The 17912-nt window shown below is 35.5% G+C and overlaps 1 protein-coding gene and 1 long non-coding RNA gene across 2 annotated transcripts; both read right to left on the reverse strand.

The window, feature by feature from the left end:
• Nucleotides 1-3484: 3484 nt before the first annotated feature.
• LOC149743415 (uncharacterized) lies at nucleotides 3485-4496 on the reverse strand. The gene is made up of 3 exons (XR_016384457.1): nucleotides 4330-4496; nucleotides 3983-4065; nucleotides 3485-3641 (listed from the first exon to the last, which is right to left on the reverse strand). It is a non-coding gene; the product is annotated as an uncharacterized LOC149743415 (long non-coding RNA).
• A 1083-nt stretch (nucleotides 4497-5579) lies between these two features.
• On the reverse strand, nucleotides 5580-17904 carry LOC149743416 (uncharacterized). The gene is made up of 25 exons (XM_089881865.1): nucleotides 17448-17904; nucleotides 16929-17112; nucleotides 16270-16342; nucleotides 15770-15925; nucleotides 15097-15372; nucleotides 14589-14842; nucleotides 14094-14301; nucleotides 13680-13789; nucleotides 13438-13508; nucleotides 12976-13096; nucleotides 12626-12700; nucleotides 12249-12368; nucleotides 11924-12001; nucleotides 11771-11869; nucleotides 10767-11140; nucleotides 10116-10395; nucleotides 9709-9826; nucleotides 9120-9354; nucleotides 8682-8952; nucleotides 8404-8532; nucleotides 7792-7893; nucleotides 7240-7416; nucleotides 6802-6965; nucleotides 6405-6482; nucleotides 5580-6158 (listed from the first exon to the last, which is right to left on the reverse strand). Exons 1-25 carry the CDS (start codon nucleotides 17849-17851, stop codon nucleotides 6023-6025), a joined length of 4293 nt encoding a protein of 1430 aa, XP_089737991.1. The 5' UTR covers nucleotides 17852-17904; the 3' UTR covers nucleotides 5580-6022.
• Between the last annotated feature and the right edge of the window lie 8 nt (nucleotides 17905-17912).

Genomic DNA, 17912 nt, shown 5'->3' on the forward strand with positions numbered 1-17912 from the left:
TGGTTTTTTTTTAGGTTGGTTTTTTATATTATATATACAGAAACATTATTTTGTTTAAAATGTTGTTAAAATCAAGATTTCAATTCTGGGAAGTCAATATATAGAATTATGTTTTGTGACAGAAGCAGCAGAATATAGGATGATCATGTATTTACAATTTTCCTTTTTTGTTTTACAACGAAGATTCCAACCACGCCCAGGAGGCTGCTTCGCTTGTGGTCGTTGAGGTTTTTTTACCAGGACCTCTCGCCAGTAGCCCTAGTTATACCTGGTTACTTAGCCCGCTAAGCAGCGATCAACGCCACCCAACGGTGCTAAGTGTTCGAAGCGCCGAGATCGCGAAACACGCACAATACACACGATTAAGAACTGAAATCTGGATTGACCGTCTCATAAACTGAACTTACACCTCCCAACACACCATCGTTATACGTGGCTTACCGCGTTAAGAGGCGTACTGTGAGAAATTTGACACAGGACACAAGAAATTGGACACGGCACAAACTTCTGACCTGACATTGGCTGATCCAATAAATTTAGATATAAAAATTGTAAAAGGGGTGAGCTGTAGCACCTAACCATTCGCATCACATTTGTTTGTAATTGTTTGTTTGTTTGTTAGTGTGTTAGTGTGTTATGTGTTTGTACATGTTTCTTAGTGTGTTAATGTAAAATGAAGTGTGAAACTGTATATTCTGATTCACCATAGTAGGATAGATTGGCAAAAATTACAGATGCCCAGGGGTCTAGAGGTCCAACAGTTTAGTCTTATATAGAGGCCCCAATAATGGTTTAGTCATACATAGAGGTCCAATAATGGTTTAGTCATACATAGAGGTCCAATAATGGTTTAGTCATACATAGAGGTCCAATAATGGTTTGGTCATACATTAGAGGCCCAATAATGGCTTAGTCATACATAGAGGTCCAATAATGGTTTAGTCACATAGAGGTCCAATAATGGTTTAGTCATATATAGAGGCCCAATAATGGTTCAGTCATATATATAAAGGCCCAATAATGGTTTAGTCTTATATAGAGGTCCAATAATGGTTTAGTCATATATAGAGGTCCAATAATGGTTTAGTCATATATAGAGGCCCAATAATGGTTTAGTCATATATAGAGGTCCAATAATGGTTTAGTCTTATATAGAGGCCCCAATAATGGTTTAGTCACATAGAGCCCCAACAGTTCAGTCATATATAGAGGTCCAATAATGGTTTAGTCTTATATAGAGGGTCCGCCCAATAGCTTAGCCATGTAAACATAGAGGCCCAATAGTTAAATCGTTCTACTAGGAGTTAGAGTTTAAAATCCCTAATGGGTAAATAGGCCCTCAGGGTTACTAGGGTTACTGTCACATTTTTGGAGTAGAGGTTACACATGGATTACGAACATGCATAACACCCGTACGAAATTAATTCCCCTTCATTGGCAATTTTGTGGGTAAAGAAAGACAAATAAAAAAAGGAGCCCCGCGCATCGTAAAAATTAAGAAAAAGGCGCTAGGCTAGCACGTACAAAAAAACAAAACGTCGTTAAAAACGTAAAACGCGTAAAAAATCGCGTCTAATTTCGTTAAAAAATAAAACGAAAAAAATCGCGTAAAAAAACGTTAAAAAATCACGTAAAAAAAACGTTAAAAATCGCGTCTAAATTCGTTTAAAAAATCAAAAAAAAATCGCGTCTAAAACGTTACCGAACGCCAGGAACAAAATTGCCAATGATCGGGAATTAATACGCACATCGTGTATACAAAACGTTCGACACACCATGCACCTTTTAACCGCCACCATGACAACCCCATTCAAAGACCCAACATCAGTAAAGTAGACGATAGTATAGACCATATATAGATTTATCATTTGTATAAGCAGTTGTACACATCTAAACTGTTATCATATAAATTAATTAGCATATATACTTATATTCGAACAGGCGTTAAGGTTTTAGAATATAGGAGATTGGGGAAGATGGGACACATTTTCATTCTTTTCTCTCGTCCCATTTGGTAGTAGGCAAAATCTGAGTGTTATCCCTGATGATTTCGTCACTATAATGACGTTACGGAGGTGACCACAGCATGGATTTACCAGAATATGACAGTCCACTTCGTGTATAGTGTAAGTGTGTATCAATACATACAATAAACACCACAATCCCCCAACACCACCATACCCCACCCCACCCCATACAATAAGCACGCATAGCAATACAAGCATTCTCTATGGGCCAATATACAATAATAATAAATATTAAAAACGCTTTCATTTCGCCGCCGCGAACCGTCGCATCGCGTCGCAATTACTTAGTGGTTTACGAAGTGGGGAAACTGCATAAGAACGGATTTGGGAGCTAACTATATCTTGCTTTAACGCAAGATTGATCGAACCGAGTGATCTTTTAGGAATCACTTTTTCCGCCGCAACAGCGTCGAGTTTGCGTCGCATGTTCGCGCTTGTTGTCGATTCAAAAAGGGAATGACAACATAAACTGACACCTGTAAAGCATCGGAAATAAAATTATTTACTGTTTTTAGGGGGCCTAATAGGGGGCTGACATTTTTATGTAATTTTTGATCCCTACCCTAGTCGCAGGTTTGGCGCCTAATTGTTTTGCAGTTGGAACCCACCAGCTTTCGCTGACCGGACTTTTAACCAACCGGCGTGTTGGAACATGGTTTTCGCAAACCGGGCACTGCGTGTTTGGCCTGTGTGCAATGACACGTGTTGTGTCGGCCGCGGGTGCAGTGTCCCAGTTCTATCTAACTTAAACTTCCTAACAGCGATCCCTAGTTATAGCGATGTCACTTCTATCTATCTGATGCCGACTGTCCGGCCTTGCTGATAAGTGACACCAGGAGTATGGGTTAAAGTTGGGAAAATCTGACCTGCGCGCACCGTTCTTATGCAGGTTGTTTACACACACATACATACAAACATGGAGAAATAAAACCCAAGATTCCCAACCACGTTACATTATTAACGTGTACAAAGGTGGACTTTAATTAATCGTTTGATCTCCGTATACTTCCCCACCCCACACCACACACCGTGTATCACATAAACATTCAATTTTAAACAAGCATTCAATAAAGTATAAGGGACATTTTATGCTACAGCTCACATAAGTTAGTATTTACATCGACTAAGAATAAATCCTAGTCTGTGTATGCTATGGCTCCATCTTCGTTCCTTTGCCTTTCGTCTTAACTTCTTTTCTGTAAGAGTAATAAAACATTAATTCGTTGTACGTTTCGCCGTTTTAACACAGTACACCAAGAAAAAGCAATATATGTGCACCAGACTACATGAACGTTGGATTTTGTATATTTCTGCAATCTGCCTTATAACGCAATAGTTTCATATCGTTTAGCGTAAACAGATGTCTTTATTGTTCAATATTGTAATGTGTAACAATATATGCACTGACACCAATACGTCTTTTACCCTTCAATCGTTCAAAGTTTTATAAAAAGTATAAATAAAATTTGATAAAAGTTAACTTATAATAAAACAACGTGGGATGTACCTTCGTCTTTCCTTTCTCCAGTATTTTTTTCGTTTTCCGTAACACTCTTCATTATTGTTTGCTTATAGAACCAGCTGAGTGACGTCATTTGTAGGGTGACGTCATATCTGTGACGTAAAAAAAACAAGGTAAAAAAATGAAGAGAATTAAACTGAGTGACGCCATTTTTAGTGTGACGTCATATCTGTGACGTAAAAATCAAGTTAAAAATAAAACGAAAATGATTGAATTTTGCAAGCACATGATAGATTGGTAGGATAGGACTTATTTATCCTTGCGTGGCGGGGCAACGAAGTCGCTATAACGCAAGTGTTTTGTTTTATAAACCTCGTACCGGCTAACCGAGTTGTTATTTTATGGTTGGTTTTATTACATATACAAATGTTTTAACTCAAGACGAACATACAAAAATGCAATAATTGTACGAGTTCAGTGTCTTTAAACTTACCGAAAATTTATCTGCGGTACACGGAGACAGCTTCGTACCAATATGTTCGTATAATAGCGGAGTAGATGGCGTAGTGTCTGCATCTGTAATGTTAAAATACAAAATGTTATGACAAGCTAAGAACTATATAGTTCTTTAGGCAGCCATGATCCGTATTGTAAAGTGAACAAGAGAAAGTGACAATGTTAGCTTTGTATGTACGCGTCTTTGGTAATTGGACTTTTTTTTCGGAAAAAGAATCACTATATAGTTGGGTTGGGGAAATCGGACACATTTTCGTTCTATTTTCCCGTCCCATTTAGTAGTAAACAACATACATTCAAATATACAAACTTATACAAACTTACTTTAAACTTTGCCAATCGAAAGCTGTATCGGCGTCGGTTGTCACTCAAGGCATCTTTTTAGTGAATGAGATAACATTGATGTGATTTGAACACAAGACTTCCGTCTGTATTGCTTCAGTGTAGATTCAAATAATTCAAACTTTGAACAGAAATTAATTTTAAACTATAGTCAGCTGAAAATCAAACGTTAAATATTAATATATAAATAAATACATTATATTGGTCATGTATTTCATGTTTAACATTAAAACAGCCCTCATCCTAACATACAGGTGCTTTCACTCTACTAATATGGACTACTATTAACTTCCTATTGCTTGTCCAAAACTTGGTAAATCAAATGAACAAACCGCTGCTCATGCTTACTTGCGCAATATTGAAAACGTGTTGATCACGTGGAAAGCTGGCAACTGATTGGTTAATTAAAGGAGCAACGTCGAAAATTTGTGCCGCAAAAATATAAATTACATTTCGTGTGAATTCCACGCTCAAGCAGTGTTGCCTGTAAGAAAATAAGTCTGAAAATTCCGTAAAGGGGATTTCATAGGCAGTAACTTAACATCAGGCAACACTGAAATCTATTTTTAGTAACAGCGGATTGTGTACGATTTGAGCAATAATTATTTGACGGAATTCTTGCGACTTGTGTGAAGACGTAGTAAACAATTAAGTCACAACATACTACACTAATAGTAATTCATTTCTTGGCTGTACGAGACAAAAGTTACTAAACTGTATAAATATTTATTTAATTAACATGCGAGTTTGTTAATTGTTTAAAGTGGCCATTAACTTTGTGTTAATACATACTTCTTCTTACTTTGGTGTATGGTACTGTGGGGTAAAATGGGATACTGTTTGCACATTGTACTGAGGGGCAAGATGGGATAAATATAAGCATATATTATTCAAATTTACTAATCGTGTTTTTATCAATTAAAAAAACATTTTTAAGTCGTGAGGAAACGATTATATAGTTTAAATATTCTTTGTTTACTACTAAATTGAACTATAAAAGAGAATGAAAGTACAACCCATCTTACCCCATATCATACTTTGTCGCTCCCTCATCCAAATCTCGTGCATGCTGTCTCTTGTCTCAACGCGTTTTTTATTTTTTAATGTTAAATTTTTGCCACGGAAAGTAGTCTCAAAATTGTACAACTTGAATGAGGTGCGTAAAATAACACGGCTAAAAGTTGTTTGGAGATGTTTTAGTCATATAGTAGGGTAGGAGAAAATAGCACACCTTTTCACTTTTTTTTTCACTTTTAAGTGACTTCAGTATACCTTATGCTGTAAGCTTGTTTTTACATTTATTACATTACTGAAAATAAATTTTAATTTATCTCTTCGAAACCGATAGCGAAGACCAAGTTATTATAAAAAACGTAGGTAAGAAACAATAGCAATATACCAGTCCGAAAAACACACTATATGAATAAAGGTGTGGGCAAAAAAGTTTCAGTTAAAAAGCGTGGCCATCGGAAAACACACAGTTAATGAGACTTGTACTATAGTTAAGATAAGCATTTTTAACAAAAATAATTTGTTTTTAATTTACATTTTTGTGTTCAATGAGTGGAAAATAACAGAAAATATAAACTAAAAATTTAAAAAAATGTTTTTTTTGAAAAGTTTTTTTTTAATAACTTGTCGGTCGACTTTGGTTAAGCACTGTAATTAAATATTATCATCTCGTCCCATGATCTGGGGAGGCGATTCTCCCCAATGGTTCTGGACGAGTCCCAAGTTTATGGAGATCTCTGTTCCCACCAAGCGGATCGAGTTGAACTGGTTTCACCCGGTCTTGAGCAAACGAAACTTTTCTAAAAACAAGAAATAGTACTGTGGAGTAAGATAGAACACTTTTATTGTATTTTCTTGTTCTATTTGGTAGTAAACAAAAAACATTTAAAGAATTGTAAAACCGTATTCTTACGACTCCCGTAGATCGTTGTTAATTGTTTAAAACACTATCAGGATATTTGAATATAAGGTGCTAACAGTGTCCAGCCATTCCCCACCCTGGGGAAAGATCGATATCAATGTCAAGATAAAATATGTCGACATACCTTTTTATGGAAGAGGTTTTATTTTTGGATTTTAACTGCCTCTGTTTTACGATCTCCTCGATTCGCTTTACCAATATTCTAAATCAAAATCATTAAAAGAACCTATACACTATAATAAAATATCGTAAACATATTCATTAATTAAAACTATAGTGGGGTAAGATGGGTAGCGTTTTCATTCTCTTTCGTCACCAAATTGGTAGTAAACAAAGAATAACAAAAAATTGTATGACATTAACCTCACGAATAAAAAGAGCGTTGTTTTTTGTTAAAAACACGGTCAGAAAATATGGAATTTCGGTATTATTGTTTTCCCATCTTACCCCACAGGACTATATAAAAATGTCATAAAAAATGATTTATTAAAGTGTATGGTAATTATTATATCACCACTTACCCGAACGAGGTGTTTGTTTTATTTTGCTTGTCAGGATGTATGTATCGGACCATTGCTTCAATTTCCGCTGTCGGTTGGCCAGGCAACAATAGTTGTAACGCGTCTCGTACGTCAGCATACGATGCTCCAGATGCCGTAACAAGACCACGCACTAATAACATGTCCTGTGGAAATTTTGATTAAATTATGGTAATGAAAAATGAAAAAAATCGCAGAAATGAAAAATCTGTTAAATAAATTATGTTAACTAGGCCACGCAGTAATAACGTGTTCTGTAAAATTAAGACAAATGCAAAAAACGGAAACAATACATTTAGTTCTTTCCAAGGACACACATGCCCACAGTAGCACCACTGAACTTTGAGTGCAGTGTCTGCCAGTTTATTAGCTGGCAAATAAAAGCTACGGCACCATAGTAAACTTTTTTAAACATTTCACCTGGTCGAATAATGCTTTCTGCTTTTTCATTCGAAATTCTTCTTTGATTCCGAAAAGATGTTGCAAAGTTAATCTTTCTCGTATAGTTTGTTTCTTACATCTCTCCAATGCTCTCGCTGTTATATTTAAACCAGCATGCATCAACTCTCTTGCCATGTCAAAACTTTGTGCAACTTCCTGATTCAAATATTTAAAAAAATGAATGGTACTGCGGCGAAAAATGGGACACTTTTGGCAAATAATCTCCAAATGTTCAATCGTGTTTTAAACAATTCATCATTTGGTTTACTATACAAATGGGACGAGAAAATATAACGAAAAATTGTCCTATTTTTTTGTTGCATTTTCCCTGCCCATTTGATAGTAAACTGAGAAACATTTAAAAAAATTCAAAACTGACGTATTCTCACGACTCCCATATGCTGTTATTATTCGTTAAAACACAATCAGGATATTTGGATATTATGTGCTACAGGTGCCCCATCTTCTCCGACCCTACTATATATAATAAGTAGAATTTACTAAAAAACGAAATATGCAGTTTATAATCACCTCTGCTTTATTTAAACACAACAGTCTTTTTGAAACTTCTTCTTTTAATTCGTTTTCTCGCATTTTCCTCTCATCCGAAATCTTGCCAGCAATCCCTTCACGCTGTGCGAAGCATTTTACTTTATTATTTTAAACGACATAAAACTATAGTGCTTTGGCTGTGGTTCTAACTACCGTTAGAACATAAACCCTATATTCCCTAATCGTTTTTTTTAACAACGCGAGTCGTTAGGATACTTTTCTATATTATTGTGGGGTAAGATGGGATACTTTCAGTTTTAGCACCTATATTTCAATTTCCTGATCAGGTTTTGAAAAATTTTGTAAATATTGTATATGTTCACTTCCAAATGGGCAGAGAAAAGAAATTGAATCAACAATTAACAACGGTCTATGGAAGTCGTTAGGATACGGTTTTAAAATTATTTGAATGTTCTTTGTTTACTACCAAATGAGCCGAGAAAATAAAAAAATGTCCCATCTCACCCCATCTACTATATAAGTATAAAATTAATCCCTGTTTACTACCAAATGGAGTAATAAAAGCGAGTAAGAACAAGTTCCATCTTACCCCAACCTTCTTTGTACAACAGTACCAAAAAAGCAAATTACCTGCGTTTTATATTCATGTAGAACTATCTTACACGTCTCGGGTTTAATTTTTTCTGATGACGTCATCAGTTCTAGAAACGTCATCATCAGATCTTCAACAGCACGCTGCTTGCATTCAAGGTCCAATAACTACAACGATATAATTGGTTAGGTTTCAGATCTGAGAAATTGAATTCGCTTTGTTCTAAATCACGGATGATTCAAAGTGTATAGACAACGTAAAAATTTTAAAAAAATTACATTCTGCAAAAAATATAAAATAGAAACCTTGTACTTACAGATTTTGCGTCAGAGATACGAGGTGCTAGCAGAGCAGAAACAGAATTTTGAATTCCAACTAATTGGTTCAATTTCTTGGTTTTTAGTTTTGTTTTCCCAGGTGTTCCCACGAAAGGTCCATCTCCGCAATATATCGAAAGTTTTTCTTTCAACTCGAGTCTAATTTCTTCCTCCGTCACACCTTGAGGCACAGCTTCACTCGCTTCTTTCATAAGCTGTTCCATTCGTAAGTGTTCAGATATTCGGCTTTCCAATAACTCTTTTATCATGCTGAAAAGGAAGAACATTAAAGCAGACGACTCCAGTAGACCGTTGCTAATTTTTTTAAAACACGAACAGTATATTATATATTATGTGTTAAAAGTGTCCCATCTTCACTCACCCTGCTATATATCTTTTATATACAATTTTCTTATAATTGTTTACATTATTCCTACCGAGTTTGCACATCTGACATATTTTGCGATTGTTGGCAATAAAAACAAATGGTTTCCTTGGTCCGAACTTCTTGTTGGGAATAAAATATTTTATCCAGCAGTTGAACCCCTGTGTTATCTTGTTTAACATGGCGGCGTTTCAATGTTTCAGTTTGCTGGGTCGTTTCCATTGAAGACTTCTCAAGTTTTTGTTCTTTCTTGCGGAAAACAGTCTCCACCCAATTTTTTCGAGCACCTGATTCCGAAAATATTCGTTTAATCCTAACTGAAACCCGTTACTGTTTTATAGGCGTATAAAACAGTAGCATAGTAGTGTGGGGGAAGACGGGACACGTTTAGCACATAATAACTAAAAATCCTAATTGTGTTTTAAAGAAGTAAACGATCCGTGGGAGTCGTGAGGATACGGATTTATAATTCTTTAAACAGTTTTTGTTTACGACCAAATGGGACAAGAAAACAGAATAAAACGGTGTCCCATCTTCCTTCATTCTACTTTATATAGAACCGTAGGGCAACGTTTATATTTGCCTACGGTGAAAGCTAAAACACCCAATCTTTTTATAATCAGGTTGAATCAAAAACAAACCTTTCGATATTAAAAGTGATTTAAGATTTGATTTCCCAGCTTCAATGTCTTGGTTTATTTCGTTCACCAAGTCCTCAATGTTTCGATAACCATCAAAAGCCAACCGGTCAAATGACATCTAAAAAGGGTATGCGTATTTATGCTTGACGAATGTAAGTTGGGTAAACAATGTATATTTACAGAATTGTATAACGTTTCCCTGCAAAGTTAAAACAGCGCTGTTAACTGTTCTGTTCTAAGAGAAATATAGGATTTAGGTGCTAACGGTATCCCATGTTATCAACAAAGTAACATACGTGGTAACTTGTAAGTGGGAACGAGGTATATCAAACAGAACCCCGTGTTTTTCACTATCATTGCCCAACCATGGGAAATACAAATGACTTTTATTAATTTAATTATTTTACCTCGTTTTCCCTGTCAGTTGCAAGGTTCGATTCCAACTTGATCATTTCTAGGTCGATCCATTTCGGTAAAAGTTCAATATCGCTGATACTTTGACCGCTTGTTTCATTTTCTCTTGCTTTATTCTTTTTCTTTGTTGATGCTGTTGTTGCCTCATATTCTGTGCACAGCTGTTTCTGAATTTTAAGCAACTCATTGTCAAACTTCCCTTTTGCCTCGCTCATATATGAAAGCACAAATGCGAATAATTCTTCTTTGTCGTTGGGAGATAAAATTTCTTGCCTTAAAAAAGTTGGTTTTGTTAAACTCGCTGTAAGGTAGAGTTCAAGTAAAATGGTAAAAGTAATGAATATTAAAGCTGCTCCGTTTAAAAGAAATGTAAGAAAGTGGAAAAATAAAAGACGTGTTGTCTTTAAACATAAAATTAAGACATCAGTTTAGTTAGTGGTAGAGTTCAGAGTTTGCGAATTCAAGGCTCGACATTGCTACCAATGTGGGCTTGGCTGTATTTCAGCTACACACTTAACGGCAATTGCTTTAACCCCACAAAATTACGCACGTAACTCGTAAGCAGGCACAAGGTGTATAAAACAGAACACCTTTGTTACAACTATCGTTGCCCGGAAAAAGTAAGTTACATTCATAGCTCAAACCTTTCAGCCTTTTCAATGATCTCGGCCTGCAGCATCGCTATTTGATTCCATGTTTTCTTTTTGAGCGTCCTTTCGTCGTAACGCTTGAACGATTCTCGCTCACGTGACCTCGTCCACAAAGCAATTTTCTGAACATTATTTCTCATAATTTGGTCGAGTTTTACCGACACATCGTGAACCAGTTGGGCCAAAGCAAAAGTGGATTTGTTTCTTTCCGAGAGTTTTTCAATGTCCTTCAGCAACTCGTCATAGCTTTTGTCTTCACTCGTTTCTAAATAGGAATCTGACTGCTCATATAGATACCTTAGAAAATTTTCAGAAACTAATTGGCGAGTTTTGATTTTTTGCAGTATTTTTAAAACTTCGTTGCGAAACTGAAAAGTAAAAGCTATGGGTAATACATGTGAAATTTAATAACAACGACATATATAGTAGGGTGGGGGAAGATGGGACACCTTTACTACATAATATCTTAATATCCTGATGGTGTTTTAAAGAGTTAACAACGGTTTATAGGAGTTATGAGGATACGGTTTTATAATTCTGGGATTGTTCTTTTTTTATTACTAAATGGGATGAGAAAACAAAATGAAAAGTTGTCCCATCTTCCTCCACCCTACTATATGTTAAAACGTATTACACAGTTATATTTAAAACCCAACTTATTTCCTATTTTTTTTATATTTTTAGCAAAAATTTAATATACAGTTTACGAACTGATAGGTATAATGTGTTGGCCCGTACTGTGAATTGTTGCATATTTGTTAGGTATAGTAGGGGGGGGGGGGGGAGGCCGGGATACCTTTAGGACATAAAATACAAATATCCTGATCGTTTTTTAAACAAGTAACAACGATGGGAGTTGTAAGGATACAGTTTTATAATTCTTTGAATGTTCTTTGTTTACGACCAAATAGGACGAGAAAATTGAATAAAACGGTGTCCCATCTTCCCCCACCCTATCATAAGCATAGTCAACATTTGTACATTCTATTCCGATTTACCTCTGGGTTAAATTCTCGAAGTCTTTCTTTCCAATGCTTAAAATCGACATATGGAATCGTACGAGTTATTTTTACATTTGCATGCACAACATTCCTTTTCTGCATTTTATAAACAAAATTAAAGCACCAAGATAACATATACATAAAGTCTACCTGTTTTTCTTTTAAATGGTGATCAAAATGTTCTAATAACCTATAATACTCTTCTCGTTCGGCTCTGTTCTCGTAAGTCTACAAAAATAAACAGGGCATTTATAAAGCGATATAGTAGAGTGAAGTAAAATGGGACATGCTTTTTCTCTTTTAACGTCTCATCCGGTGGTAAACAAAAATGTTAACAAAATTAAATAACCATAACGCCGCGACTTTAAAAGAGAGTTAATTAATAAAATCATGAAAATGAAATACAGGATTTAGATGCCAACGGTAACCCATTTTACCCCACAGTATACCACACTGAATCAATATATGAATGTACCGTATTATGTTTTAGAATTAATCTGAAGCCTTGACTGATCAACAGCGTTCTTGATTCTCTTATTTTGCGATCCAAATCTAACATTGCATCAAGATGAAACATTACTGCTGCCTGGCTTATCTGCGAATGTGAAAAATAAATGCAATTTTAGAAGAAAAATAACTAATTGCAAAAAATGCACAATTAGAAGGAACATTATAAAAAAATTATGGAAAATTATTTTAAAAGAAAAAGCCTATGTAGCAATTTTAGAAAAATAAATAAAAAAGTTTATAAAAATATTAAAAAAAATATTTTTAGAAGTTGTTTAGAAAACTACGTCTATATGTAGCAATTTTCGAAAAACCATGCAAGAGTACAAAAATATTTGAACTTACTTCAGTTTTAGAGTCAAGCTGAAGCATTTCTGTCATGTTTTTTGGAAGGGATATGTCGGTTGAAGATTTCTTGGTCTGGACAAAGTTGTGGGTATAAAGCTATTGATAGTTACTACAACGTTTGGATCGACATATAGTAGGGTGGGAAAAGACGGGACAACTTGGCACATAATATTCAAATATTCTGATCGTGTTTTCAACTATTAACAACGGTATATATGGGAGTCGTGAGTACACAGTTTTTTAATTCTTTGAATGTTCTTGTTTACTACCAAATGGAACGAGAAAATAGAATAAAAAGGGTTTCAAATCCTCCCCCATCCTACTATATAATATCCAAACAAACTCACTTTTGAACCAGGCCCAACCAAAGGCGTAGATCTAGGAATACAAGCAACCCAGCAAGCCATAATCAACGCTGCCAGTAAAAACCCCACCAGCAAGCAAATAATGATCAAAAGAACAGCACACCTGTTAAAAAAATAACTGTTCACAATTAAAATACAGCACTTTAGGGTAAAATGGTAACTGTTCATAATTTATACAAAGCACTGTGGGGTAAAGTGGGATACCGTTAGGACCTAAATTCAATGTTTCTGGATCATGTTTTAAACAACTTATTTTAGGGTCGCGGGGCTACGGTTTTGTAATTATGTAAATATTCATTGATTACTACCAAATTGGACGAGCCAATATAGAATAAAAACATTTTTTATTTTCCAGACTTCTAAAAACAAAACCGAATGAAAAAAGGTCCCATCTTACCCCACTCTAATATACGTAATCAATTTTAAACCCAGCTACATACGAACCAAATGCAAGTTGTTGGGACAGGGTTGACTGTCAGACAAACTGTAGCGTTAACTGTTCTCTGTAACGTCCGCTGAAAAATTAAAAAACGGAATGCGTTTAAACTCTTGTAAAATATAAAATGATACATCACGACTCTTAAAAGAGCGCTGTTAAAACATGATTTTGAAATATGACATATTATGTATTAACCGATCCATCTTACCCTACCTACTAAATATTGCCGTAAAACGTGGCAACCAACCTGCTGTGTGGTGTAATACGTAATTGATGACGTCACGAGCACGGTTGACGTCACTTCATTTCCAAAATCGCGAACTGTTGCGTCATAAACCACTTGGAAAACTGTGGAATCTGAAAACAATTTGTGATGAGCTAAATTAGTTAGAAAACTAAATTAAATTTATTTATGTTAAACTAACTAAAACGACGGGCGCCTATATAAATGTACCTTACTTTATCCTCGCGTGACCGGAAAACAACAGTGGTTATTATATTGCTTTTTTAACAAAACGATAAACAGTAATACATTATATAAAGCAAAGTATATAACCGTATACTTAATAGGAACATCTCTGCACAGCAAAAATATTAAATGTGCTTGCAGAACTGAAACCGCCGATAAATTAAGGCCACCCTATTATAAAATTAAACTGACTTGTTATGTTTCCAGCAAAAAACTTCGTAATTCCCGCATTATTTTGAACCTCAATTCTGCTTGTGTCTGTAGGTATGATATACTCTAATGCCGACAGCTCGGCGGTAGATTCGGAAACTATGACGTCATAGGCAGTGACGTAGTTGGCAAGGGGTTTACCCTGCAATGATATACGAAACACATCTGGATTTGCAGCTGTGTCGGTCACCTGAAAAAAAATTTGAGTTCATGATTTCTTCATCTGTGGTGGGTAAATTGGGGGAGGATGGGACACCTTTTTGTTCTATTTTGATGTCCCACTTAGAAGTAAACAAAGAACATTCAAAAAATTATAAACCGTATACTCACGACTCCTATAAACCGATGTGAATTGTTTAAAACACGATCAGGATATTTAGACATTATGTCGTAAAGGTGTCCCGTCTTTCTCTGAATTTGGAGGCAGATGCCCTAACCACTATGACACGGCGTCGGTCAAGGTATAATAACCATTACCTGGACTGACTTGTTCACTGATAGTTCGGGTGAAGTAACCACGACTGTTCTTTCCAATATTCTGCCAAGTTCTGTCATAGAAACGATCATCTCGCCAGAAATTTGGTCGCCGGCAACGCGAGAAGTTACTTTAGGGGCAACTTGGGCCACTATGATTAACATGTTGTTGTCGGTTTGGGGATTGGTGACGTTTCCTATCGCCCACGTGTCAGTGACGTCATCGTCGATCGATCGCTTTCGTCTGATCGGTGTAACTTGCATGGAAAAATATAGAGTTAAACGATAACATATTTGATATACAGCAGTACTATGGGGTAAGGTGGGCCTTTATTAGCACATAGTATTCAAATATTCTGATCGTGTTTTAAACAATTAACAACGGTATATCAGAGTCGTGAGGATACGGTTTTATGATACTTTAAATGTTCTTTGATTCTTTAAACACGAGACAATAGAATAAAAATACGTCCCATATTCTCCCACTCTACTATACAAAAATATGGGATACCTCTTTTGTTAAAATTCCGGGTCCTTTTATTGTTTATGATTATTTCTTTTTGTGACGTCATGCTCCCAGAATTTATGACCAGCTTCAACGAGTTTTGCTGTTGCAGAAATTCTAAATTTAAATCTAAATACACGGTGCCAGGTGGAATGGTCACACAAGTTGTAATTTCAAATCCGTCATCTGGTGTGATTGTCAAGTCAAAGTTCAAATGACAGGAGTTACACTCCAGACTTTCGGTCGGCCATTCTGTACTACTCGTTGCGTTATATGTTTTTTCTGTGTGATTGAAAATCGTTATAGTAATTTCACAGTACTGTGTTGTAAAATAGGATAACGTTAGCTTAGCACATCGTATCTCAAAGTTCTTGATCATGTTTAAAGAATTACAAACGATTTGGTATACTCGTGAGGCTACGGTTATAAAATTCTGTAAATATTCTTTCTTTTCTACTGAATAAAACAAGAAATGATTGAATGATTGAAAGTCTTACCCCAACCTACTACATATAGTGGGAAAAGACGGAACAGCTTTAGGACATAATATCCAAGTATCCCAATCGTGTTTTAAACAAATAACAACGGTTTATGGGAGTCGTAAGGATACGTTTTTATAATTCTTTATTTGTTTTTTGTTTACTGACAGAAAATACTTAAACAGTAAAACAAAGCTTACCATTAGTTGCCGTATATTCTACGATGGTTTCTATTGTGGCTATGGAGTTGAGAATGACGTCATTGGTTACGTCATAGTCATACCAAAGTGTAAGCGTTTGGTTTCGATAAACGTTGTCGATTGTAACCCATTTGTTAAAAGAAAGTGCGACAGTGTCTGAAAATGAACCAAATTACCAGGTTTGAATGCTAAATTATTTTCTTACATTTTTATAAATCTTTAAAAACGATAGCTAAGATTATTTTATTTAACAAAGAAAGGGGAATTCCAGGAAAACTACAGTCGTTAAAACACGCTACGGATAAAAGTTGTGGAAAAGTGCGTCAGTTAAAAGGCGTAACTGTTGCACCAAACATGAAAAAAGAAGTTTAAATGCTGTTTCAAGTTCTCTATTGTTTTTCAAAGTTAAGAAAAGTATTTAATCCTCTTTAGGTGCTCTTGATGAAATGTTACAACCATGTTGGTTACAACCATTGCTGTTAAAATACAGATTAACTTACCGAGTATTCCTGTACTAGATATTGCACTAACTCCAGACTTGTAGCGTAAACCTGCGCTTGCCTTTATTAGCACCTAGAATGAAATATATTTAAAGTCCAAGGACCCAAACATAAATAAAGTTTTAAAGGCACCAATATAACTTTTACAGCTATCAAATCCGCATATTCAGGTTCATAGTACTTCGCTGCTACCGTTATGGATGGGCATATGTGTCTGTGAGGAGACAGTTCACGGCAATTGCTTTAACCCAGTGGTAACTAATGGATTGTCTAAACTATAAGTCATATAGAGAAAAAGCAATCACCCACAAAGTTACATACGTTGTAACTCGTTAGCGGGCTTAAGGCGTACATGAGACGAATCAATCGTGCTATAAATGAAATCCTATCTTATACGGAACAGTAATATATATAGTATAGTTAGGCCTGGGTGGAGTAAGATGGGACACCTTTACACGTAATATCTAAATACCCTGTTCGCCTTTTAAGCAATTACCAACGGTCCATAAGGCAGTCGTGAGGTTACGGTTTAATATATTTTTGAATGTTTCTTGTTTACTACTGAATTGAACAAGAAAATAGAGTGAAAAGTGTCCTGTGTTTTCCCCTCCCTAATATATTATGTTAAACGTTTTGCCAAATATTTTCCGACTATTTACTTTAACATTTAATGGATCTTCTGTAGCATCAGGACACGACTGTACTGTTGTTTCCATCGAATATGAGTTTCCCGATCTTCGTGTGACGTCATCCTCTTGTGACGTCACAGTTAGACATGGTCCAACGCAAGTAATGATCGAAGGAGACTTTGCAGACGTAATGTCACCATTGTAGTTCTGGACACTGCGTATTGTGGACATTTAGAGCAGAGATTTTTAAATATGAATAAATAATTCAATTTCAAAAAAAATACTTTAAAGTAAATGTACGTACAAAATACTTTTAAAAGATATATTACGTTTGGGTAAAATAGATACCGTTGGCACATACTATTTCATATTTACTAATCGGATTTTTAACAAAAAAAACGCACTTTTAAAGCGGAACGGTAATGAGAGCTCTGTAAATGTTCTTTGTTTGCTACCAAAAGGAACAATTAGAAGAGAATTAAAACATGAGCCATCTTACCCCAACCTACTATATGTGACGAATCAAATGTTTTTACAAGGAATTCTCACCTGGCAAAACCTTTTACTATTATCTTGTCCCCAACTTCAATTTTCTCAGCCCTTACCGTCAAATCGAACAAAATATCTTTATTTTCTGGAAAAAAGTCAAACTTCGCTTGAATTTTCGTCCGAGTGACGTCATCATCTGACGTCACAGTTACGTCATCCAAAGCTCCAAACGGGTTTGATATTCGATACGAGTTCAACAAAGGCTGTAGTTGTCTCGTGTTTATATTCGGCCAGTACAAAGAAATATTGACATTTTTAAACGGCTCTGTATGATACAGAGAGCAGGTCAACTGGAAACTGTCCTCCGGGAAAACATCAGTGTTTCTGCATTTAAAATCCAACTCCAACGAGAGCGCTGTACCAAACAATACACAAGCCAGGATTATCCTAAATATTTCAACCATCTCCTACTTTAATAACTTAAAGCCATCTGAATAAATATTAAAAATATCATACAGTACTGTG

This window comes from Ciona robusta, chromosome 1, assembly GCF_009617815.1.
Source record: "Ciona robusta chromosome 1, ASM961781v2".
Taxonomy (NCBI): domain Eukaryota; kingdom Metazoa; phylum Chordata; class Ascidiacea; order Phlebobranchia; family Cionidae; genus Ciona; species Ciona robusta.